This window comes from Neopelma chrysocephalum, unplaced genomic scaffold, assembly GCF_003984885.1.
Source record: "Neopelma chrysocephalum unplaced genomic scaffold, ASM398488v2 Primary Assembly neopelma1_65, whole genome shotgun sequence".
NCBI classification, from domain to species: domain Eukaryota; kingdom Metazoa; phylum Chordata; class Aves; order Passeriformes; family Pipridae; genus Neopelma; species Neopelma chrysocephalum.
Window position 1 is genome coordinate 7,606,086 of NW_020897722.1, and position 25,812 is coordinate 7,631,897.

A 25,812-nucleotide genomic window follows, 5' to 3' on the forward strand; every position below is an offset into this window, starting at 1 on the left:
CTGGAAAATAGACTGAGACCAGCAAATATGACATAGTATTAATTGTGTCTGAAAAACAAATGGCTTACAGGTTTCTGAAAGCATCCTCCAGCAGAATGCCTGGGAGGCTCCCAATGACATCGGGTTGGAGATAGTTCACCGCTGACACATGCAAAACCTGGCTTAGGATATCCACACAGTCCAAAGCACTCAGAGCCAGGAAGCATTTATCCAGTGTGACAAGGAACAAGGTCCTGTTTACTCCTGGGCTTTGAAAAATTCTCTCTCTAGTCTCATCCCAATCAAGAATAATATTTCCCGTTTCCTGCAAGCAACAAAGGGTTATAAGAACATCTCTTTGATTGATTCAACACACTGTTCATTTTGAGGCCTGACAGAGACCATTCCACAAAGAATATGGTGCTGTTCACATGAAAAATTCCTGCAAAATACTGTTTGCATTACTTCAGATAATTCCTTTCTGATGTTGGGCAGAGACCAGCTTGAGTTTTTTTTACAAAATCAAAATGAAAAACAGAAAAATAAATGAAATGGCTGAAATTATAGTGTGTGTTCCCATGAAAGAATTAGTTACTTGAAAAATGAAGGGATAGTGGAATTGAATAGGTATCATTTCATACATAATTTAATACATAGACATCTCTAGAACAGACCTTTTCCATGCAGTATCTCTTGCAGCTGTTACTGCAAACATCCCTTCCAGAAGATGGGGCAATGTCAAACAGTACTCTGGGGATTCCCTGGGCACAGGTGCCATCTCACAAGTCGAGGTGTCTAGGACAGCCTGTTCAGAGCTGACAGTCCTGGTGATTTACAGTTTATTGACAGGGCTCATGCTCTGCTGCCCTGGCTCCCAGTGCTCAGTGCACACCTGATCCGTGTGCTCTGGCAGCAGGAGCTGCCCCTCCATTGTTTGAACAGTGGATAATACAGTGTTTGCTCTGGGCAGTCACCTCACGTGTCTGAGGATGAGCTTTCCCTTTCTCCCAGGTCAATCTCCACCCCCTCAGCAATGCCCAGGCTGGAGGCCCTTCCAGGGGCAGCAGGGAAGATCCAAATGCTCTCACACCTCAGGCTGTGATCCCACCTGCACTGGAGATCCCCTCTGCAGGACAATCCTCCCTGGGAAGCACCCACTGACTCTGAGCAAGGCTTTTCAGATGGGTCACACAGGAACACACCACAGAAACCAGCAAATCATGTTATGCTGCCTCTCCTCCAAATTGCCAAAAGTTTGCTCACTAATTAACAAAATTACTAATTTCACCTTCTTTAGTCATCTTGGCTCTCTTTCCAGTCCCTTTAAGAAGAACACACTCCCTGAGAACAACTGGTCATACCTACCTTAGATATTAGAGTAGGAAGATGATTCATTCTCTGGAGATCTGTTTCTCTGTACTGATGACAGTGAGAATCCAAAGGATGACTTGCACTTGGCAGCAGACTTTTAGACAATAAGAATTAAATGAAGTAAGTCTAACCTAAGGAGAGGGGCTCCTGGAATCTAATGTGAGCCAGGTAAGTAACTGCACAGTGTCCCCTGTGAGCCCCCCAGTCTGTCCCTCTCCCATTTATCCAAACCACTGACTGCAGCTTTTCCTTTTCACAAGTGCAAAGGGACTTACAAGATGCTCCTTCCTGCTGTTGAAGAGATACTTCATTGCAGTTTGGAACTGCTGCTGATCAAGTTGTTGAAATTCAGACAGTAGTTGCCTAGGCTGGTATAAAAGGTTCTTCAGGTAACTTTGTATGGACATCTGAAGTATAGAAAAATAAGTGTAATATAGATGGAACTCATACTGTTGTACTGGGGGCACCTTTTACCCCCTGAAAATCTGTGCTCAAAAACTAAGTGCTTAGCTCCTGTACTGTCTGTGTTGTCAATGACCAGAATAGCTATTCTCCACACAAACTGGAAACAAAAACAATCTAAATGTATTCTGAAAGACAGTTATTTTCAAACCCTATTCTTGGCTTCATGAACAAGTCCTCTCCAAGGAGCCTTTTAACAAAGATGCCTCAGTTTCTCACTTCATAAAACAAGAGTAATAAAGCTTTTCTGCCTCACACAGCAGAGTTGGGAAAATGAAAGTTTTAAAGAGCTAAAAAAAAAAAAAATCAGGTACCGTGTGCATATTATTATTACTTAAAAAAGGGAAGGAAGTGTGCAATTAGATGGGAGGAAAAGTGTGTAGCAGGTCATAAGCCAAAAATATTCTCTCTCACATCAACCTCCATTACCAGTTAACAATCTCCTGTCTGTTTTGAAAAATCCAAGGGGAATCATAACATTGGAACAGAAAGCACTGTAAGGCTCATTAGCAGCAGACTGGAGTGAAATCCCTTCTAATTCCTGACAGAATTATTTCAGAATTGGTTTGGAATTTGTGTTGCAGTTCGTTGTTGCCTTTGCTTAACTTGCACTGCCACCAACAAATACTGACAGAGGAAAAGCAAAAAGATTGTTATTATTATTTCTGCCTTGCATACTTCTGCAATCTTAGGGGGAAAAGATGACCAAAAACCCTATTCTTATTTAGCTGCTAGACTCTAGATGTGTTAGTTACCTCTATTATTGACTGCCTAGTTTTGGCTACAGAGATAGGTTGCTTTTTAAATTCCTTTTTGAATAAAAATTTTCATGCATTTTAAATGTCACAAACCTGGAGGCTGCTAAGAGTAAACATAACTTCCTGGGCATGAAAATATGCCATGACTTTTGTAAGCATATCTGCTGTCCAGACATTAGAACTGTAACAGAAAACAGGACCAAAAATGCCAGTAAAATAATATAACATGGAAAATAGCACATTACAAGAGTAAAAAAGAAAAACAAGCAGTGCTACTAACACCATAATGACACGAGTATTCAGCTTTTTGGCCTAACCAGAGTAACAGTTGATCTATTTAATGCAATGAAAATACATGGTTCAATGAAGAATGGAATTAATTAGTTATGTTTTTTTCATCTAATTCCACAAAGACCCACAATAATCTCAATTTTCCAGGGTGCTGCCACTAGTACCATCTCCAGGATGTGCTTCCTGGCACCCCTTATGCCTGTTCTCTGCTTGTAGAAAGCCCAGAGAGGAAGGTCTGTTGCCTTTCCCTCAGCAGAGTCATTAATTTCAGTGTCTTCTTTACACAGCCACTGATTTTCACAAAACATGTAGGAGTGGAATGGCCTTTGAGGCTTATACAGCTCTTTCCAATTTAGACAAAATTAGCAAATAATTCAAAAGTCACAAGGAGCTGGAGGATGGGGGGATTGGGACTGAAAGAGGGAGGTGGACAGAAAGCTGGAACTGCACCCAATTTCCTTAAGCAGCCATTCTGACACATATGAACAAAGTTAATTATCACAACTTTGAAAACTGCAGCAGGTATTTATCCTCAGCCTCATTCTATGCATGTTGGGGTTTTTTTTCTCTTTTGTGAAAAACAGCTTTTCCCATGTTAAGAGGAAATGCTCCTCCCAGGAGATCTAAATCAAAGTAATCATACGTGGCAATGTCATTCTATCCATAATGTCCCAGTTTCTGTGGAAATGAAACAGATCATATCTGAAGTGCAAGATAATATTGAAAAATCAAGCTGGTGAGAGTAATACATTACCTTTGAAAATTAAGTATATCAAGGAGGGCTGTACATGAAAAATGGAACATAAAAAGTTGCAGTGAGATACTGAGTTTTAATTAATTTTAAAAGTGTAAGTGGGAACAACTTTGTACATTACCATTCAGATATTTCCCAGTTATTACTTCCTCCTACGGAAAAAATTGTAATAATATGTAATAAATTATTATTTTCAGATTATACTATAAAATGTTAATCGAAAATGTTAATCAAATAAAAATACTTACCAGAGCTTTGTGTAATAATGGAGGCAAATCTGCAAGAGATTATCCCGTTACTAGAAGTTAATTTAAAGTTTTATCATTTGTGTTACACAAAAGTACACATATTGTATGCAGTGATCAAAACTATATATATATAATTTATTTACAAGCATTTAATGCAGTTTTGAATACATTAATTTACAGAAAAACAGTGAAAATAAAAGGCTATTAAATAACAATCAGTCTTGGTGAAATTCTTTGCTGGCATAGGTCCATGAATTCGAATTGGTCCTAGTTACTAAACAGTGCTGCACCTAATTTATTACACAGCTTTTTCCACCCAAGATACACTCCTCAGACAGGAGTTCTGGTCTTACCTTCAGAGCTCTGACTGTGAATAACCTCAGCATGATTCAGTGATATCAACAAGAAACATATCTTCAAAAGTCTGGACATTTCTTCTGGTGTTTATTAGAATCAAAAGACATTTGGATTGAAAAGGAAAATAGAAAGAACAGAGTCAAAAGGCAATATTCACCCCAAACTTTCATAGCTATAAATCAGAGACAGCCTATGCTGTGGAGGACAGATAGAGATCAGAACGTTCCGAAAGTGTTTGCTCCCAAGTTTTTAATTTAGATCTTTTTCCAGGATAGAGATATATTTTATGCAAACACATGCCAAGTGTGGAGGTGCAGCCAGATTTATTTCCCTTTTACCAAGTGGCTTGTTTAATTTTCTTCCTGGTAGCACCATTTATTTAGTAAGTCACACTCCAGCTAAATACGACTTCAATGCAGGTTTCTTAAAGCAAGAAAACAAATCCTTTTAAAATCAGATAAAACAGAAGAGAAATAGGAGTGAAAATTGAAATAATAAAGAAGCTCCAAGCAAAGCCTAACCCTTTCCCATCTCATCAGGCTGTGCCTGCACCATCCCTGCAGACAGGTCTGGGACCTCCATCTGCAGCTCTCTGAACTCACAGGGTGGGGGGTCTGGCCCTGTCCCTGCTCCTGGTCAGTGCAGGGTGCTCCAGGCAGGGAGGGGGAAGGAAAGCTCCCCTTCCCTGCTGCCAGAGCTCTGCAAAAAGGGAGAGACCGTCCTTCTGCTTTTTTGAAGCAGAGGGAGAGTGACACATTTGAGTGCAAGACCATGTCACTTCATTTAGATGGATCAAAGCTGCAGTCTTGCACTCAGGAGAAGTGTCCCACCATCACCTCAGACACAGTTTTACAGAAGTAGATGGTTTAGTAGCTCTTGCCATCCCTGCTGCTCTGTGCTGTGTGGCAGAAAGATCTCTGAAAGATAAATTAGCTGGAAGGGCAGTAAGGGGATACCCAGAGCTTTTCACTGGGGTGTCACAGACTGGCAGTCTCACAGTTGTCCTAAACAAAATGAATGTGTTGCTTTGGGTCTAGTTCCTGCAGGACAAGGATCCACACTGCAGCAATGCCACAGGATGGAAAGGAAGCTGAGACAGCAGGTCTCACTCACAGGAGTTTCTGCAGCCATGTCCCCTCTGCCTGTGAGTTGCTGTAATCCACATTTTACTGAGCTACTGCAGAGAGGATCTTCTGCCTCTGCACCCTCAGCCTGTCCCTCTGCTCAGCCCTGAGTCACCACCCCCACAGGTAAAACCATTGATTAATCTGATATTGGATGATGCCCTACTCCACAGATCACGGCTCCTTAGCTGGGATTAGTCACTGATTTTAACAAATGACACAGAGGGCCCCACTGGCCAACTTGGCTCTGACCCTGAGATGACTTTGTTAGGTTTTCTCTCCCTTTCCCTCATTTCAAAGGTTTATCTGCAACACACCAAATTTCTGCATTTCCTTTTGTTGCTGAGTTTGGATCCATTCTCGCTCTCTTTTTTTTTTTTTTTCAAAGTTCTCTGCCACAGCTTGAGTTACAGATCTGAACATTTGATAAATACGAACTCCTTTCTTGGATTGTTTAATCTCATGTATCAAGGTGCTCTTTTATGAAAACCTCTTTCAACAGCCTCCAGCATTACTTCAGTCTATTGCAAATACTTAACTCCAGTCTTGTAACAGAAGTGACTCAAACTGACAGATGATGAAAAATTTAAACATTAGACTTTAAGAACTATCGCCTCTGTCTTGTTTTTACACACACTGAAACCCTTTTCAGCTATTCTTTTGGGAGCACCACAGTACATGTCTCTCATTCAGATATATCCGGTTTCCTAGACAATGAACTTACTTGTGTTTGTTTCTGCCTTTGCCCTATTAATTTTGCAGTTAGGTTTGATTATTCTATATAGTTTAAATCATGCTTCCAATGTCAGTCCTGATTTGTTTATTCCAATTCATTCACTTTGATCACGGAGTGTGTTTCAATTAAAGCATGCTAACTCAATATATAAGGAGATAAAATACTAAAGAAAGTGCTTTTTCATCCTGACTAATTCAAGCGGACAATCAGCAGGTGGAGAAAAAGTCTGCTGTGAAACAGCCCTGCTTGGCAAGACAATCTGTGGGAAATAGTTCCTTTTGTCAGTGAAACTAAGTCTGCTTGCAGTTCACTGCGGCTTTCAGACAATCCCAAATCACTCTGTGGGGATCTCTTGCAGATCCTATCCAGCATTTCCCCGGAGATTGTTCCTTGCATATGCTGTGATCAGATCTCTGACAAGTCACCCTTAAGGAGCTCCCAGACCGCCTTCTCCTCTTGCTCCCTAAACAGCCGCTCTCCCATGTACAGAAATCCTAGACATTTTATCACCCTCTCCAATGCAGTTGCTGCCTTATCTGAAGTTGGATAACCAGAAAGCTGACCTCATAATCACAAGTCTTGCTGATAAGCCCTTGCACTGCCAGTGCCCACCCCTGCACCCGGGCTCTCAGCACCTCTGACAAAAAGCCCCACATGCAGTGAGGGAACCCACAAGGGGTCCAGGCTGGAAAGGGAGAGAGGGGAGGGCAGAAGAGAAGGAGACTGTGGGTTCTCGAGGAGAGCCAGGACCCCGGAGCGCTTTACCTGCCTCTGCTGTGTGCGCCTCCTTCCCAGCACCTGCAGTGCCAAGAGCTGGGCGGCTCCAGGCAGGGACCCTGAGAGCAGGGGCAGGGACAGGGGCCAGCACCGCCCCAGGTGTCTGCCCAGCAGCACCGGCCTTCAGCCAGAGGGGAGGGGAAAAACCTCCTCTGTGGGGGGCTCAGAGGGTCAGGGACTCCCACGGCAGGCAGGAGAGGATGTTTCCCCTCCAGAGATGAAGAGACCTCAAGGAGCTGCGTGGGGATACCCAGGGCTGGGCTGGTGCTGCCCTCCTCCCCCCATCTCCCCACCCCAAGCACAGGCAGGGGGCCCTGGGCTCCTCAGAGCAGAACACGAACTGACCTGGGGTCACCCAGCAAAAGGGGGCTGTGATTTCGTGAGACGAAGTTGCTCTGACTTTGTGTTGAAAGTTTCTGGCTAAATCACACCCTTGCACAGCATCTTCTTCCTGTGATGCAACACATCCAGTGCCACCTTGACAGAACACACAGTTTAGTTACTCTCCAGGGCAAGACACTACACATTAGTGAGACCACCAAAGGACAACTTGCACACTTGTCTCCCACAGCAGGACAGGAACGGCAGAGGGACAAGGCAGGACCTCCAAACCTGGGAGTAATGAATTTGGACACCGGAATTGCAACACTTGTCCCCTTAGATGACATCTGAAAGTATTTCGGGGAATTTAATGAACTATTTGACTCGGGTTTCTTTGCATGGGCTGTGAGCATGGTTAACTGCACTCCAATGCTCTCTCAAGGCCTGAAAGGAGAAGGAAGCCCCTTTCCTGACACAATGAGCTGCACTGCTCTCCTTCCCTCACAAGGAACTCTGGCTTTAGAAATTCGGGTGTAGATACAGTCCCCTCAGAGTTATTCTGTTTATTCGACAGGACTAAGCAGGTTTTCAACCCTGCTGAATTTAGGCTTACTCGTAGAAAGCTTTTCCCCATTATTGCTCATGTTTTAATTCCCCATCTCAAGTGTAAGAATACTTGTTTAAACAGAGTGAACAAAGTAGATCATAAGAAAGAATAAAACAAAAGCCTATTATTTACATTGCACCTTCTGTCCCAAAACTTCTCAAAGCTGTTACAAACTGAAGTTTTATGTGACAGGACTAAAAGATGAGAGACATGAAATGTTGTCCCTTGTGTGATTTTTAACCAGTGGGCTTAAAACACTTAAGTACCTTTTAAGAAGTTTGTCTTAATACATATTTGCTACTTTAAGCTAAATTCATTACACATTAAAAAACATTTTCCCACTACTAGGTGAGTACAAGATGAACAGAAGACAAATTAATGGATTCACTCCAGAGCATACATAGCTCATTTTCCCAACAGACAAATCTCACTGTACTATGTGCAAAAATTCAACAGCACATCCTGAAATGAGAATAATACCGAGTCTGAATTACTGTTGAAAACCCCCACCAAATCAACCCCCTCACCCTATCCTACAGAATACCAACTACTCCACGAAGATGATTGAGAATAAAAGGCTCATAAATTGGCAACAGAAATCATTAACCATCAGACAAAGCCAGTCCAAGGCAAACCTAAAACAACACATTCATGGCATCCCACCTGGCATAAGATCACCAGTAATTATAACAACCCCAACGCACAACTTTTTCATACCTCAAAAGCAATATAAATCAGTTCTTACTTTACTTACCAGATGATATAAAAGCTGAGGTTTCTCTGCTCTCTCACACTTACAGCCCAAGCACTGCAAGACATACAGCTGCCAGTTCTGTACTATTTCTGCTGCTGCTTGTTGTTTTAAAGGTTATATCCCAACTGCCAGAAATTATCCACTTTAAACAGTTTTTTAAAACAAGACATGTTAAAAAAACAGTATTTGTTTAGTGCTCCTGAAGAAAATGTCTCAAGGTACCAAAACCCTCACAATCAAGTCCCCAGGGCCTGATCCTCAGAGGCAGACAGACTCACAACATTTGCAAGAAACTGCCTGCAAGTTTTTTGAGCTGAAAACATTCGGGAACAACTTGCTCACAGACCTTGTTATTAAACCCATCATTTTAAAGTGCAGTTTTGGCAAGTTCTACCATAACCCCTTTAGCTGGAAGATGGCATATGCAAAAGCAATGAGAATTTATGAGGCCTTGAGAGAACATGAAGGAAACCCAACCAAAAGTGATGCATTTTTTGTGGACTGTTATCCCTTCAAAAAATAATCAAATGCTGTTTAAACAAATGCAACACAAAGAGCATTTGCTGCAGGTAAGTGTGGCTATGGTTACAAAAATGAACACAAAAGTTAATGCAAAAGTCATCTCAAAAAAGTTTATTAGCATGATTAAAAACGTGAAGAATGACAGTAAGAAAGTAACTTAGCATGGAAGAATATCCATTTTAACAGTTTTTATTCAACAAGGCTTGAACTGAATGGATAACTTTATTGCCAGATTTCGCTTGATTTTTTTAACAGTTCACACTGTATCAGTTTCACCATTATTAGGAATATTGCTTTAGTTTGGATCTGATCCCTGTTGCAGGTAAATATAAAAAAATATCCCCCATTGCTGCTGGATTGCAGAATGCATTGTTGGTTTAAGAGCAGGTAAAAAAGAAATTCTCAATGGAGGAGTCTGTTTAAAAAACAACCTTTTTTTTCCCCCCTAATCACACTACAAAGAAATACATTAGTATTTTGGCCTTTAAATTTCTTACACGGTATTCATGGCAATCCCAAAAATTCCCTCCCTTTAAGTAACCATAAAATCAAAACCCTCTTTCAGAGGTTGCTCCTTGGGTTAGATTCTGGAGGTTTACTTCAGACACCTTACACTGGCTTGAGGACGAAGACAGCGTCATCCAGCACGTAGTAGTCATTGTACATGTCACCTTCACACAGGTATGGCAGTCTGGTGAAAGCCTCTATGGCAAAACCAGCTTTACTGAAAACTTCTGGCAGGCTATTCACCTGCTCTTCCCAAGTCTGCCCTTTGATTTCCAGAACTTCTGAGGGCTTTTCCCACTTGCCACCTACTGAGGAAACAGAACAGTTTTGTTTCAGTTATAAAGCAAACTTTCTTTTCTTACAGAAAGCATAATTACACTGATTATGTTCCATGCCACTCCACACAGGAGGCTGACAAGCCACTTGCAGACCTGTTGCAAGATCAGTTCAAGTTTTTTCCTAGTGTACAAAAGCAGCAGCTTCTCAAGGTTATCTTTTGTTACATTTTTAACTAGCAAGTGCCAAGAGCGGGCAAAAGGTACCTTCCACTACTGAGGCTGGTGTTCAGCAGACATGGACAGACAATTTAATAAAGCTATTTTCCATGTTTATAACATTCTTTATGCCCACTATCTGGCCAAAGGTGGCTGCAGGTAATTACAGTAAATAGAATCAGCAAGTTGAAAATTATGACTTGCTGTGAAGGTTCCTCCACGTGACAGTGGATGGCTACAGAACCTTTGTGCCACCTACCAGCTGACACAGGAAAGGCTGCTGAGGGTCATGGCTATAAAAAAGCCAAGCACCTTGCATCATGCTGGAAAACATGCTACTTGTTATATCCAATGAAATAATCTGAAGGGTTATAGGTACGACTCTCTGAAATTCAAAACTTAAAATTCTTCCCTCATTTTCCAAGCAATGTTATGCACAAAACCCAAAAGCTTCCTGGTTTGTTCTGTACTTTTAACCAGTCTACTAAATGCAGTAGTAAACACCCTTCTAAACAGGAAGTTCTACGTCTTGTGATTCAGACAGTTCTGCAACTCCAAACATTTCCTAAGTTCCTCTTCCTTCAAGTAGAACCATTTCCAGGGAGATACAAGAAATGGCACCTTTCAACAACCTAAAAAATGTGCTAGTGCTGGCGTTTGACTGGATTCTGTACCGTACTGGTAAGACTACTTTTAAGTTTCTAATATTTTCTCATGTAACTGCAGTTAAACAAGACTGAGAATTTTGTGGTGACGATTTGCAACAGAGCTATAAAATAAGAGCAGTGAAAAGTTCTGTGAATCAAGTTAATTTCTACTATCTTCACACAACTTCCAAGTTAAACAACTCCTAGCAAATGCTTTTTCTTCCAAAAGTCTGAAATGCTCATGTAAGCTGTGATTTCTGAGTCAATTCTTACTGCACTTCCCTGCTCACAACACTCCAGCAGCAGCCTGACTTGAGTGCAACTGTGTTTGTTTGGGAGGAGGGTTTGGGAAGCTCAGCAGGCAGTGCCTACATGACCTGAGGCCATGGAGTCCTGCTCTGCAAGGCCACCAGAGCCCGTGGGTAAGGTGGAAAAGAGAAGGGGATCGACTGCAGAAGCACAAGTTACTGCCTTTCACCACACAGGGAGCAAGTACACCCACAACTTACATTATTACAATCTGCAGATTGCTGGAGAATGGCTCTGATGTTGATCTGACACAGAATGAGTGTTTCATTTTATTCCTGTAAAAGTCACAGACACTGAATCTGCTTGGATTTGGTGAGCAAAATGATGAAGGGCCAATGCTGACTGCTCACCATGGACAGGCTTATAAATTGTGTATGAACAGGACTAAGAGACTTCTGTTTATTTTTCTTCTAAGTTGTTATTTTTTGGGAAGTAGAAAATAGTGCTGTTAAGCTACTACTTTCATTTTCAGAGCAATAATCTTAATTCCATAGTTTAAATAACTACGCCAATTATTTGAATAAAATTTAAATATACCGAAACAGTATTTACATTATGGATTTCAATAAGGACTCAAAAAAATCTCCCAGACCAGTCATATTGAACCTTACCTTTCAGTTCCTTAATTAGAATTCTCTGATAACCTTCCTGTTTTCTCTGCACACATCTTTAAATGTCAGAACTAACAAGTACTATTATTATCCTTAGAAATTCAGAGTCAATATATGTGATGAAGTGGCAGAATGTCTAGGAACCACTGTGAATTCTAATCAATGTTATGAAGTTGCTAAATTATAAATGCCTCAATTTATGACATTTCCACTGCCTGCCATCAGGTTGCCTTGCTTGACTTGGATCAGGAATAGTGGAGAGAGAAACCCCTGCAGAACTGCTCTGTACTGTAGATTGTACCTTGCTTTTTAACTGTCCCTCACATCACCAATTGTTCCCTCTTGACAGGTGTTGCAGACAACTGCCAAGTCACTGTAACACAACCCAGATTTCAGGAAGCTGACTCCTCCATGAGCAGTGTGGTCCTAACATGTGCTTTCTCTGCCTCTGGATGTCCCTCCCCACTTGAAGTTCTGTGGTTTCGCTTTTTAGCTCACACACATCAGGATTTGTGTACTCCTGAATGCAAAGACCACCACAAGTACAAAGTACAGTCATCAGAAAGCAACACTTCACTCGAGATCAAAGACCTGACTGTAGAAGACAATGCTGTTTATATCTGTGGAATTGCCTTCCCAAATTCAGATTCACCCCGTTCCAAACAAACAGGAGATGGAACAGTACTAATGAAAACAGGTCAGTTGTTCATTCCTTCTTAACAAAACTACTTAGAAGAAATAAATTATCTTTTCTAAACACTCTTTCTATTTATACTTTCAAGAATGACATTTAAGATGGAAATACCAACAAACCCATTAGGAGTAGTGTGACTATATTAAAATGTTAATAGTAAAACCAGAGGCATTCTACAAATAAGCATCTCAGCCTCTTTTGCTAATTAGACTGTTCTGTCACAGGATGCAAATGGCTAGAACTCCCCAAAAGAAAGAAGTTTTGTACTGCTGCTGTCTAACCATACTCTACAGCCTCTTACATAAAGGCTTTAATGGCAGTCAGAAAGGAAGTGTCAACAGAAAAATGAGAAGTAGAGACACGGATATTTAGAAGACATACGTGTAACAGAGAGCAGGGTCTGACCTGGGGATTCACTGTGCCAGCCTGAGACAAAGGTTTTAGTTCCAAACTTTTGTATCACTTGCCTTGTGGTTAAGAAAGTGATGAGACTTCAATAAGTACATTTCACTTTTACATGCTAAAATATAGAAAGAAAAAAAAAAAAGAAACATCTAGCTGGATTATTGCTTTCTGTATTCCTTCCTCTATCTAACTCAATTCCAGAACAGAAGTCTGTGAGCTTTACTCAGAGGTACCTTTACAAGAGCAGAAAACTGGATTCCATTCTCTCTCTACCCCTAAAGAAAGGGGTCATAATCAAAACTAACAGGTCTCCACTGCTCTTCCAAACATCTGGGGAAACAAAAGGAAAATGATCCCACTAAGGAATTTAGACCAAAACTGAACCAGAAAAATATTGACGAGTATCAGGTTTTTTAATTGCTATGGGGAAGGGGGGTGAAATGCAGAATCTTAAGAAAATGAATCAGAAGAACTGTCCTTTATTCTAACACTCACTGTTAATAAAGGAGAGCAGCACAGCAACGGAAAACTCGCCTTTACCTTCATGATCATCATCTCGTCCTTGCTGTTTGTGTACAGCTTCACTGTGTTCACCTTCTTTGTGGTCTACAAGGTAGGCTCAAAGGGGTATTTCTCATTTTGTTCATTTTGCAAATCTGTGCAGTTTTAACATCTCCATAAGCAGATTAAAAACACCTTCCTGGATTTCATAACTTTTATAGTTGTTTTAAAGAGGTAGTTGGTTGAAGTTCATGTGCTGCACACATTTAGGAACTCTTGTGTGGCACATAACTGGACTCAACAGCAACCACATTTTCCTCTTTCAAAAGAAAGAGTCTAAAAGAAAAGGTATTCTGAAGTTAAAATTATCCTGAGAGTATTAATCAGGAGATTATCAACACACTCAAAAAGCAAACCTAGGAATTACCATTGTAAGTCACCAACTCTCTGGATTAATTTCCAGTAAAAGGAAAATAATTTAAATTTCCTGTCAAAATCAAGCTGTGTCTCAGGCAGGTCCCACTGTACTCAAAGCAAAAATATTTGCAGTATCTACTGCCAGAAGCTGAAAAAGGCTTCACACATGCAAAAACTTCTGATTTTTACAATGACATAAAGTGATCTAATGAATGACTTATCTACAAACTGACACTGTAGAAGGGCAACACTTTTAACTGTTCCCCTTGCTTCTCTTCTTCTGTTTTAATTGTTTTTTATTTTACCTCCAGTTAAAACCAAGGCTGCTAACGAAAAGTGGAAAAGGCCAAAGAACAGAGAACTGTGTATGTTACCACTTCCTTTGCCCTGTCTGTCCTTCAGAGTTTCTTTTTTCTGTCTTTTTAAAGTATATTGGGCATCAAATTTGTGATTAATTGATGATTCTGTTAAAGAGACATTCAAAGCTGTTAAGGCTTCACTTTGGATTTGTATAAAACTAGTTATGAGCTTATATTTAACTAATTTTAACTAATTAATTGATTTATTTTATTTATTTATTTATTATTGATTTACTTTATTTATTGATTGATTTATTATTATTGGATACATGATAAAGTTAATCTGTGTAAAGGCCATCTCTACCACAGAGGTTTTAAGTAAATTTTGTTCAAAATTCTGAAAATAACAGGTGTTGCTAATAATTTTTTGTCTTTAAATGGTCCATTTAAAGAAGTATTTTAAAAAAATCTATGAAGAATCTCTTCCACCACGTATCCTTGAATAAAAACCTGAAGCCATACATTTAAATACCCATTAAAGAAGATATGTTTTCTTACATAGCTTTCCTTTCCTTATGTATGTTAAGTAATGCAATAGTAATGTAATTTAAAACCCTTCTGCCTGCCAAACCATATGCTTTTAGAGTGTTATTTAGTAATGTTCCAAAAGATATAGTCAGGTAAAAAGGCAGGGCTATCAAAGTTAGAAAAAGATGTTTCCCACAAATTAAAATGTTGCAATAATCTAAAATACTTTTAATAATTTGCAGAAAATAAACAGTGGACGAAAAGTTTTTCAAGCAATAGCCCAAGAACTTCAAAAGCAGGGGTTTGCTGAGCACTGCCACCAGCCTGTAAGTATCTACCCATCAATACCAAAATTTATAGGGAACCAACATTTTTTAAGAGTATAACATTTCTATATCCTCTGGAAATAGAGTTTTCTTTTTTAAAGTTGATAAAGGTCTAAAAAAGAATTCTGCACAACAGTCAAAGGCACTATAAAGCATTCTAAATGACCATACCTATACTTTCATATATACATATATACATGATAATATATACTTTATAAAATATATGCATGGACATTTAAAAATGAAACTTCCATAAATTTGTATTTTGCCAAGATGGAGTTTGCCTCAAAAAAGAAATTCTGCCTTTATATTAAAAAAATTCACATCAGTAAGAAAATGTTTTTGCATTTTTCCTTCAGGATGACTTGGAAGCTGACACTGTTTACCAGAACAGATGAGCACGTGCAGCAGTTCAGATCTGTTTGGTGTTTGTCGTGCAAGCAAAGGGGCAGGTGAAGAAGTGAAGCTTCTTCACAGACCTCCTTTGCTTTAAAGGGAGGTGAAGAACACTGCCTTGCAAAGTTTTCTCAAGAGGATTTTCTAAACAGATCACCAAACCCAAGGGCATTGTGCATTACACCTGTGTTACATATTCCATTGTCCATTCTGCAGGAATGAAAACCGTGGGAAAAAAGAATTCATCTCTCATAAGACAACTGCTGATGCTTCAGAAAAGTCTCCTTTTTTAGTTTAGATTTAATTCTGTGTCTTTGTTTTCTTTTTACATAAACTTATATGTATTCCTTTTACATGAATTGAGCATCTGTGAAAGATGTATGATAATTGACAGCAACAGAAAATAAACTCGTTTCATAGGTGAAATTCTGGGTTTAGTCCTGTTAATGTGATAGTTATTGATGTAAAATATACAGACCAACAGCTGCAGAGCCTTAACAAGAGCTTAAACAGAGCAAACCCTGTGTATTAGACAGGCAAGCAGAAAAAAATGACTATATAAACACATGTACTATCATGGCAAAGCTCATCTGGGATGAGAGTTCCTTCCTAGGCTATCTAGGAAAGGAAAGTAGTGGTCATTGTGAAAAGGTTACTTCTCCAATACTAAAATTCACTTGCCAGACAAAAAATCCCCCTCTTCCAGTCCCACCATCCAAAGCCAGGATTACTTGGAGCACCAAGTTTTGCCTTTCTGTGCCTGTTCAACACGGACACAAGCACAAAACAGAACTGTGCTACCCAGTCAAAGGCAGGATACTTTTTTCTTTTTTTAAAGTACCTTTTCTTCTTTAGCAGTTACTACCCAACCAATCTACAAAATCAGATATCTTGTAGAAGTGCTGATATGATCAGGCATTCTCCCTGCTAAAGAACAGCTGCATCTTTTATCATAATTTAAATAAAGCAAGGCGTTGTTTAACAAATGAAGTGGCATTTCTCACTTCAGCGAGATGAGAAATGACAACTGAGACAAAGCAAGGGTCCGTCTCCCACAGTACTGTGTGTTTCCAGCTCCATTTAATAGCAAATATTTCAGGAAGATGGAAAATACGCCTTTGCCTTCTCATTCCTGTCAATCAATCACAAGGACACTGATGTGTTCAACAAGAAAATTTCACACTCCCAGGCTGGTAGTGTTCACGACTTCTGAAGTGTGGGATCTCTGACATTTTATTTTAGAGAAACTTCAACCAGTCTAGTCATGTATTATCTAGTAAGGACTTTTTATGTAAATATTATGTCTGTATTAGGAAATGCAAAGGATTCTTATATGACCCTCTGAGATACCTGTCAAAACTATAAAGCTGTAATATTTGTTCTTATGTGACTAGTCTAAAACCTTCTGATTCACCAGGCTTTCCTGACAAATTTAGACATGTGCAATAATTGCATTACTGCTGTTCTGCATGTTGAAAATAGAGCTGAGAAGGCACAGAGAGAGAATTTACAATGAAGCTACTCTGGACTCTAGGTGTCACTGTAATTCCAGAAACAGTAAGCACAGATCTGTATTTTACTTCCTCCTCCACCTTGCTTTGTTCTATTAAAGCAAGTTTTATGTGATTCACACAGACAGTTTCCACCATTGCCATCCCATTACACTACATGTAATAACCCAAATATCTTGTTTTGATTAAAATCATTTCTGCGTTTCTAGAAACAGATTTATACACTGACCAAGCACCTCACCTGCCCCGATTCTCCTCCATTTGTTCTCCCTCTACAAAATTCATGGTTCTCTATGAGGGTCCAAGCTGTTTTTAATTACCTGCTACAAGAAGTTACTTGAGCCATGAAATGCTCTCCTCTTTGAATGTTCCAAGTATAATTTCGTTAAATATAAAGCATATGTACATATCTACATTTTTTTAAAATGCATCTGGTAAAACAGCTGAGTGAAAATATTGAAATTCTACAATTGTTTGTACATCATAAAGACAGTTTGGCAGTTCAGTGTCTTGTTTCTTTAGGCTACAGTTAAACAGATCTTAAGTGGGAAAGCATCTGTGGAATGATAGTAACTTTTGTCTGTGCTAACTTGCATTGTGTATATGGGTCCATATCCACAATAGTGGCAAAAAGACAAACTGAGTATGTTTTTAAGTTTCAGAACACATTAAGGGAACAAAACTGCCTTAAGCAAAGTGACTAATCTGCTACAAGTCACCACCACGAATAAAATGATGACTTTGGTTTACAAAACATCTTACAACAGTATTTCAGCTTTCAACAAGTAGGAATGACTAAGTTCAACAATCACAGAACAGGTTTCCAGTCCCTTGGGATTTATAAATTTTACCACTATTCTCCTCCCAATGTACGATACAAAGGGACTTGGAATAGTTTCTTAACACTCTCTGTTGAGCCAGGGAGTTGTACATGATCTGCCACAGGGTTACCCAACAACATGCAGAGAAGTAGGTGCAGGATGCAGTAGTGATTGCAAAACACTTTTGTGTTTTGAAGCTTTGAAGGCACACAAACAAAACAGCCACCCAAAGTTTTTTTCAGTTTCTGCTTCTAATATGCCCGTGAAACACTAGAAGGACACTGTTGGTATTTAGAATTTTAAAGAACTTCTACAAAAGGAAGTCATATTGTTCCACATGACAGGAACAATAGGTTGTAACCAAATATGCTTGAAATACTGTACAGGTGCATAAGTGAACCCCTCAATCCAATTTAAGACACACTACTTTTCAGAATAGTTATGAAATTATGAGCTTAAATACTTATAGTATTCTTCATATAGTATTTCTTAATCTGATGGCATTGTTTTTTATACTTAAAAGTTTTTTCTCCCTTCTCCCACCAAAATACCCCTGACATATAAAAAGAGAACAGCAGATTCAGTTTGATGCATTTGTGATTGCCAGAACATCATTAGTTCTGTATTTTCTGGGAATCCATGCCTTTCCACAGACAAGTCTTAATACTCAAGAACCAGAGTCCAAACAATGACTGATGAACACCAGCCTTCTGGAATTCAAACCACCTTTAGGGTACCTCCACCAAAATCCACAACCACAACCATGTAAAGAAGATTTTTGGGTCTCTTTTGAAGGTCAGTCACAAGGAGAGATTCATCTGAAACTCTCTCATGTATTTCTTTAAAATGCAAGTAGGGGAAATACTGGAGTCTTGGCACTGAATTTTACTTTTTTATGCCTGTTAGTAGCACAACATAAATTAATACAATACTAATACTGGTCGATACTTTGTATTAGGAGGGGGTCTATATTTTACTTTGAGAGTTCATGTTGGAAAGTGAACGTTCTCTCCCTATGAATTTTTAGGTGGGATTCACCTGGAACACTTGAAACAGTTTGTCCTGAACTGCTTTATTCAGCATTAGACAGTTCTGATGGGTTTGCTCAGTGGGTCACTAGAGACAACTGGGGTTACCTCTAGCTAAAAGGCCCTGATCAGAGACCAGTTTTCCCACGTTACTCCGACGGAGCTGAAATGTGGCAACTTGCAGAACAGGATCTGTGACTTCAGTATTTAAGCTTTTTGTTGGTGCCAACAATTATGCTGGTGAATTAAGTAAGCAGCTTACATCATGTGGCCTATTTACCTATGATTTCATACTTCTGAATATGCCTCGTACAAGTTATTTGTAAAAAAAAAAATAAAATAGGAGCATTTCATTTATTAAACATTTAATCTGGAATACTATATCCTACAGAATTTTTCTTTAGTTGCCTAAATAACTGTTAATCTGTGTACTTACCATTTTCCACATAGGGGTGAAATGGCAGAACCAGTGCTAGAATGACCCTGCCTTTGGTTGGCTCCACTACACTTCTAATATCCTTTAATAGAGTCAGTGGCTGATCACAGCGATCCAGCAAATTCAAACAGCTGATAACATCATACTGAAATCCTGTGTTTTGCCATTCATTTACACCAAGCACCCTAAAAAAAGGAAAGAGAGAGAGATATAGTCTGTTAAACAAAAAGGAGCTGAGTTCAGAGAGAACCACTGAAGACAAAAATTCCCTGTGGATGTGCTGGTAGTGCAGGTAAGGTCAGCCACTTAGGCAGTGAGAAGAGACAGACATGATCCCTTCTGGCCTTTTGGAAAAGAAAACTAAATCAATGATCAGCATGGCTATATATCCAGCCCTGTGAACCTTTATATTGCCTTACAATCATCAGGCAATAAAGGACACCAAAAACACCACTGGTAAGAGGGAACATCAGATGTGTTTGTTTTCCTGCTTTTGTACAGATTAACCTTTTCCATAGCAATCAATAAAAGAACTGACTGAAAATACTGAACATTCATTAAATATTACAAATAGATTACTTTGCTGTAATGTCTGATATAAAGGCTGTAGGAAGTATTTGGTGCCATACCTGTATTTCTTCTTCTGAAGCTGCCATATCATCGTTTCAGACAGTTCAGTGGCATAGATTTCTTCAAAGTGAGGACTCATGACTTTAGTGACTTCTCCATCCCCAGCCCCTAAATCAAGAAGTCTGTGGGATTTCCATTCAGGATTTATTTTAAGCAGTCTTTGAAATTGTTCTGGGGAGAACACAAACATTGAGCCCCTTCCCAGCAGCCTGAAATGTAAAAAACGAGAAATGACCGATTCTGTACAAACTTTAACAGGACAGACAATGAAGGAATTTACAATGTGCTTTGGCAGGAAACAGTCAAACATAATAGTAGACAAGGTCACGGCTCAGATAAATTTTAAATCCAGTTCAACTTGCCTTGCACTTGTCAGAGATCAAACACTCAGCCACATGCAGTTACAGTGGTTAAGACTTCAGGAGGAATTTGATTAAGTAAGGAAGAGCTCATGGGGTGCAGCTCAAGGAAATGATCATATTAAAAAAAAAGAGGAGGGGGGGAGAAAGAGAAGAAGAGATAAAGGCTGAACCTTATTTGTTACATTTGCAGTTTTGAATCTCTGCCACCAACCTTAAAAAAAAAGAGAAGTAACAGAGGAAACAAAATGGCTGCAGACACAGGAGTATGCACCATGAATAAGGAATAGGATGTGGAACTAGGAGGGAAGCCAGGGAACAAACTTAAAGAGAGGATGGGGGTAACACTGCTGGAGGGGCAAAAGAGGTTTTTTTAATTCTATTCTACAATGGTTTTGCTGCTATCTGCAGATCAACATGAAAAGCCATGGAATAGAAAATAGGCAACTCATTAAGGAATTGGGTAGAGGTGACAGTTGGATTCCTTATGGATCAAGTCAATGACATCCCCGCCCACAACTGTTTGAAGACTCCACAGTGACACCTTTCAGCTGTCAGAGCAGAATTCAGATGATGAAACAGTTACAAGAACAAGGAGAGGGAAAAGAATTGGTCAGTAATAGACTGCAGGTAGATAAATATATTCTTTAAACTACTGTTGGGTAGCAGGTTAAACGTAAAGACAATGAACAGGGAAAAAAGCAAACAAAAAAAAGGTAAACAAAGATATAAAGAATCAAAGAATTAAAATTGTGAAAAGGAGGTGGCCTAGAAAAGACTGACTCCACTAAAAACCAAAGAAACTAACAACAAAAAGGTTAGAGTAGGCAAAGTCATACAGAAGAAACGAAAGCAGGGTATCATATGTATAAAAATAAACAGACCACATCCAATTTAAGTAGAGCCCCCTTGCAGCACACTTGTGTCAGTCCACACTGTATAATTGGCTCATAGCTATTATTCCTAACAGCATTATGAGGTGTTATTCAAAGCCCTGAAGAGCCTTTGAAAAAAAAAATGGAAGAGAAAAAAAGAGACCAAAGGAACCTTTATATAAAGCTGCACATAACTAAGAACACCACAGGGAAGCTCATAAAGTCATCTGGGTAGAAAATAAGAAAAAAGTCTATTTTTCTAGCCTTAGCAGACAGCTCCTATCATATCAGAGTGTGTAGAAGTATGTAGTAGGTGCAGAGGTGAGGATGGTGGAGAAATTGCCTAAATGTAACAAGATGCATTCTTCATAACAGATAAGCTGTGAAACGTGTCTGAGTGGGGTGACGTGAGCAAAAAAAGGCACTGACTTCTTTGGAAAAAATCCTAAATCACCCATGAACAACCAAACTCCCCTGTGGCTACAAGAGAGACTGATGCAATAAGAATAAGAGAATATTGTTTTATCAACTTATGTTTTCTTGCTTTCCTGACGCTTCATCAGTCAAACGTGCTGCATCAGAAGTTACCTGTTCAAGTCCAGCTTTCATACAAACTGAGGTGGAATTGTTTTACAGAACAAGAGAAAGGACAGAATTCCACATTAATGTCACCAGACTCAACACTTGGCCAATTCTGCACTGTTCAGAAATCTGCCATGATTCGCAGTGGGCACTTTCCAGGAAAAAGAGTTTTAGGTGCAATCCAGAACTGACTGGATACACCCACCACCAAGGACAATCCCAACAGCAACTGATACAAACATGGCAGTAGGGAAAGGGCAAGGTGGGAAGGGAAAAAAGCAGAGACACAGAGAGAACAAACACTCTCTTAGTCAGAAGGAAATTAATACAAGTAATTGTTATAAAATACAATTAGAGTCCTCTGTCTTTTATTAATTGCAATTACCTCCCCTGTGTTCCCCCGGAAACGGTGTTCATCAGTTAAGAGGGTTGGGCATGAAGAGCACAGAGGGCATTTCACATCTGAGAGACCACAAAGGGAAAGCTACACATGTTGAAAAGCTGACAGATCAAGGGGTAGGGCTGAACACCTGAAAACTCTAAATTCAAACTGTATGTAGTTTACCCAAGATTAACTTTTCACTTACCCATTGATAGATGTTCTAGACATAAAAAGGCTAAAACTGGAGGACACAATAGAGTGATAGAGCTGGATAAACAGCCAGCCTGACTTCTCAATGCTGTTGTTTAAGAAGATCTGTGTTCCTTGGTCAAGGTAACTCTGGACAAAAATGGGCTGAAGGGATTCAGACAACTGTTCTGTGTTGCAGACATACCACTACAGAAAGAGATAAAGGATCATTAAAAAGTTCAGCAAGATAAAACCAGAAGTAGTTAAAATTAATACATGGAAAGCTATTATCAATTTTCCTAAATATAAAAATTTAGTTTTTGCTACAGATTTCTCAACAAACTTCAGGATTTAATTAATTTAGAATTGTAACAAAGGGAGGACCAATTACTTCCTAAGAAATACTGCTTTTAATTTTTGTCTTAATCATTACCCTGTACTTTGAAGAAATCTATAAAATAAATTCCCCAGAAAGCAAACACAGCTCCTCTAGGGAACGACATCACTCTGATAAAATAGTATGAAGCAGGACTTTTCCCTAGGCATCCTCTGAAGAGAGATCAGCAAGTGCACTTCCAATATTTTTCAAGAAAAGAAGAATCCAATATATACATTAGACCACAGCTTGTCTGTCTTACAGCTGAACTATGCTTTTTCATTTACCAGTACCAACAAGCAGATCCTCAAGTCTTTCAAACAATTTTATCTATGAAACTCCTTCTTTAAAACCTTGCAAAACAAGGTAAACCTGGAGAAATTCTGACATTTCAGGACCCTCCTGGTCACCTTTTGCACCTCCAGCAAACCCCCCCAACACTGCAACATTCTGGAATGTCAGCACCGATAAGAAAATTCAAAAGGCTACCCATTGCTAGGTTGCAATGCCAAGCTTAAAGCCCCCTCAACCTGATATTCAAAAGTTATTAAAGTTTCAAATGCAATTTTAATTAGGAAGGTCACTATTATTTCTCACTCTCCTACACTTCTGTGGAGTTATTGTCAGTCCTTCTCGTAGAATGCCATTGTGTCTCTTTTCTTATTATCAAGAATTATTCCCTACAGCCAACACCATCTTATCTCCCCTTGGATCTTGCAATAATGTTCCTTAATGTGGCTGTATGAGTTCATTGTGCAGACAGGGAGTTGTGAATATCCAAAAGAGAAATGGAGAGTTTGAACAGAACCTTGTAAAAAATACACATGGAAGGGCAGAAACAATCAGCTGGGGGAACTCCCCAAAGATTTAACACCTAAGATACTATGAAGACGTGTGCTCATATCCTGATCCCTTCACATTTGTTTGCCTTGTTGGGAGAGGAACGTTCACTTAATGCAGGTTTACACAGCGTTCAGCACAGTGGGACTTCCAGTCATTACTGTAATGCAAATAATAACGGGGCAGGATTCTTATTCCAGTGTCTGCTGCTTCACAGCAGCAGTGCCAGCAAGCAGAGGGGAGCAGGGAGCTACACCAAGGTCATTGTGCCAGATCCATGAACAGAGGCTCCATCAAACACTGGCCCAAAGTAGCAAGGGATGTTCAGACCCTTCAGCTGAGGAGCAAACGTGTGTCTGCTCAGGTTTACTTCGAAAACCACCTGCATAGTGGGTGCACTTCTGGCAGAATGAGCCTCTTGACTGTGCTTTCAAACACACTTGTAGGGAGCACAAGTGAGTGCTCCTTTCCTCTAAAAAACAGATTTTGAGCAAGTCTGTACCACACGATGGAACCTGGCACAGGGATCCCCCAGAGTACTGATTTACCACTTTAGGTGTTTTCTCACTGCAGCGCAGCACTAGATAAATGAATCAGCACAGTCCAGTGATTCCCAAAGGGAATCCTTAGTGGGTCATGAAAAACCACTAAAGCAGCAGCCTGCGTACTTTGTCCATCCATCTTCAGAAGCAAATTTCAAGAGCATGGTAGGAGCAAACAATCCCAAGGAGCTGCAAAGCAGGCTGGGATGTGTGTCAGGTGCACTCATGAGGCTGCTGCCTCACTACACTGAACAGGTTTGGTGTGGCTCAGACAATTTGCCTTTTGCAATGTGTTGCCATTTTCAATCCAGAAGAAAACACACTCAACTATCAAAGCTTTGGGAAACACAGGCTTTGTTCCATAAGCAATAGGACTACACACGTGCTGTACCCGAGCTCATACACCCTGGGGTTCTACACTGAACTATCACCTGCAGTTCCACTGAAAAACAACAGTCCTGCAATTCTGGTCTTTAAGACTCCTAAATATTGACATAACCAGTGGCAGAAGGATGATGGTGACACCTAACATAACCTTGTTTCCAGAAATTAGGCTTTATTCACAGATCTCCTCTAATTTCGATATGGTTTAGTGGTCATGGTGGTACTCAGTCAAAGGTTGAACTTGATGATCTTGGAGTTCTTTTCCAGCCTTAAGGATTCAATGATTCTACAATTCTCCGTGGTTAATCTTGCCAATAAGGTTATTGACAAATACCTATACAACCCTAGCAAGTAACAGAAATTACAGCAAACTCTAAGTAAAAAAAAAAAGGTAAAACCAATACAAATTTCAAATGAAAAAAATGGTGAAAAACAGCTTAACTCTGGAACTATCTCCTCAGAACAGAAACTGCTTTTGTTTTCATTCATGTACAGTATATGAAAGGTCATTAGTTTCATGACAGAAAGTATCAACCTCTCACATCTTTTCAGATTGTTAAGACTTTTGTTATAATAAAATTTATAATTCTTACAACTCTTGCCTAATATTAGTAAAAGGATGAACAAGTTCTTTTAGATAATTTGCATAAAACTAATTAAGTCAGTAAAACTGTAGAGTCAAAGTTCCAGGGGTCTCAAGCTGCAATCCTTACTTATGAGTAACCCCACAAACTCACTAATCGTAAATCTTACTAAACCTACTAAAAAAATCAATACTCTACATTTTAAATCTAGATCAAATAAATCAAATTGAGATTATCCACTGCAGACCATCTACCTGTGAATGACATGATCACCTCCATAACACATTTCCCTGGCTGACTTGTCTTCCTAGTAATTTTTAACAACAGAAAAGACTCAGATTTTCTTTGTTCACCAGAAGGAAGGTTTTTTTCCATAAACCTAAATTCTACTTCTCTTTGTACTTATGCACTGAATGAACCACACGTATTAAACTCCAGTGATACATCCACTCAGTAGTAAGATTCCGGATGTCAATGCCCACCCTGAGCATTAAGAACCTGCAGTAATGGATCAGCTTGAAGAATTATGGTGCATAACCATAATAAACCCTTTGTACAGCAAGTGTTCATGCTGTGTCTTCTTCGTTAGCTCAGTTCTGCATATATTACCTACATTAAGCTGCCATCTCCCTTCCCCAATAAGTTTTTATTAGCCCCTCTAACTCCTGTCAGATTTTCAGTTGCATTTTGCCAAAATGTAGAACAGGTTTGAATATATTCCAAATGAAATCTATCACATTACCATTTCATTGCTAGGGTATAGCCCCTGACTTCTCCACAAGGTACTGACCCGTGTGCCTACACTGCCCAAATATAGCACTTAACCTTTTATTGCAGTCGGATCACATTGCAATAACTCATTCCCAGTTTGCCACCTCCTACTGCTCCAAGGCCTCTGCGAGCTTCGCAGTTCCCTACTTTTGTTTTCCTCTAGATGCACCGGTACTGATGACAAACATCCCTGTGATCAGAAACCCACCCCCCTCAACACCACCACCTGCAGACTTCGCGGAAGCCTCTCACAGGGCTCAGCGGGACACACCGGGGGGTACACCCACACACTGGGATGTACATCCAC

The 25,812-nt window shown here is 39.7% G+C and overlaps 3 protein-coding genes across 5 annotated transcripts in view; 1 reads left to right on the plus strand and 2 right to left on the minus strand.

Moving 5' to 3' along the window:
• The window catches only part of OTOA (otoancorin), a 35,473-nt gene extending 31,178 nt beyond the window's left edge, over window positions 1-4,295 (minus strand). The window contains exons 1-7 of the mRNA XM_027683840.1: window positions 4,217-4,295; window positions 3,864-3,892; window positions 3,737-3,767; window positions 3,616-3,643; window positions 2,664-2,751; window positions 1,626-1,757; window positions 69-304 (exon numbers count right to left, since the gene is read on the minus strand). Of these exons, the coding sequence (XP_027539641.1) occupies window positions 69-304; window positions 1,626-1,757; window positions 2,664-2,751; window positions 3,616-3,643; window positions 3,737-3,767; window positions 3,864-3,892; window positions 4,217-4,295 (623 nt within the window). The remainder of the gene's footprint in view (window positions 1-68; window positions 305-1,625; window positions 1,758-2,663; window positions 2,752-3,615; window positions 3,644-3,736; window positions 3,768-3,863; window positions 3,893-4,216) is intronic.
• Window positions 4,296-9,157: 4,862 nt separating this feature from the next.
• Window positions 9,158-25,812, minus strand: part of METTL9 (methyltransferase like 9) — a 17,540-nt gene continuing 885 nt past the window's right edge. The window contains exons 2-5 of one of the 2 annotated variants that reach the window (XM_027683765.1): window positions 22,025-22,215; window positions 19,621-19,830; window positions 18,992-19,176; window positions 9,158-9,873 (exon numbers count right to left, since the gene is read on the minus strand). In XM_027683765.1, coding sequence (XP_027539566.1) covers window positions 9,671-9,873; window positions 18,992-19,176; window positions 19,621-19,830; window positions 22,025-22,215 — 789 coding nt within the window. In that variant the 3' untranslated portion in view covers window positions 9,158-9,670. Of the gene's footprint in view, window positions 9,877-18,991; window positions 19,177-19,620; window positions 19,831-22,024; window positions 22,216-25,812 lie in introns of both variants that reach the window. The other variant, XM_027683764.1, reaches the window with a different exon arrangement.
• IGSF6 (immunoglobulin superfamily member 6) lies at window positions 10,598-15,722 on the plus strand. Of its 2 annotated transcripts, XM_027683766.1 has the most exons (6): window positions 10,598-10,743; window positions 11,979-12,326; window positions 13,235-13,341; window positions 13,958-14,011; window positions 14,716-14,799; window positions 15,159-15,720. In XM_027683766.1, exons 1-6 carry the CDS (start codon window positions 10,677-10,679, stop codon window positions 15,195-15,197), a joined length of 699 nt encoding a protein of 232 aa, XP_027539567.1. In that variant the 5' UTR covers window positions 10,598-10,676; the 3' UTR covers window positions 15,198-15,720. The 2 variants fall into 2 exon arrangements, with proteins under 2 accessions (XP_027539567.1, XP_027539568.1); XM_027683767.1 differs by lacking the exon at window positions 13,958-14,011 and having other exon boundaries at window positions 15,159-15,722.

Excerpts from the sequence above, each read along its gene's own strand:
- IGSF6 (XM_027683766.1), top strand. The coding sequence starts at position 10,677 with ATGGCACCTTTCAACAACCTAAAAAATGTGCTAGTGCTGGCGTTTGAC. Across the intron at positions 10,744-11,978 it reads CTGGATTCTGTACCGTACTG|GTGTTGCAGACAACTGCCAA; the intron begins GTAAGACTACTT and ends CCCTCTTGACAG. Across the intron at positions 14,800-15,158 it reads CTGAGCACTGCCACCAGCCT|GATGACTTGGAAGCTGACAC; the intron begins GTAAGTATCTAC and ends TTTTTCCTTCAG.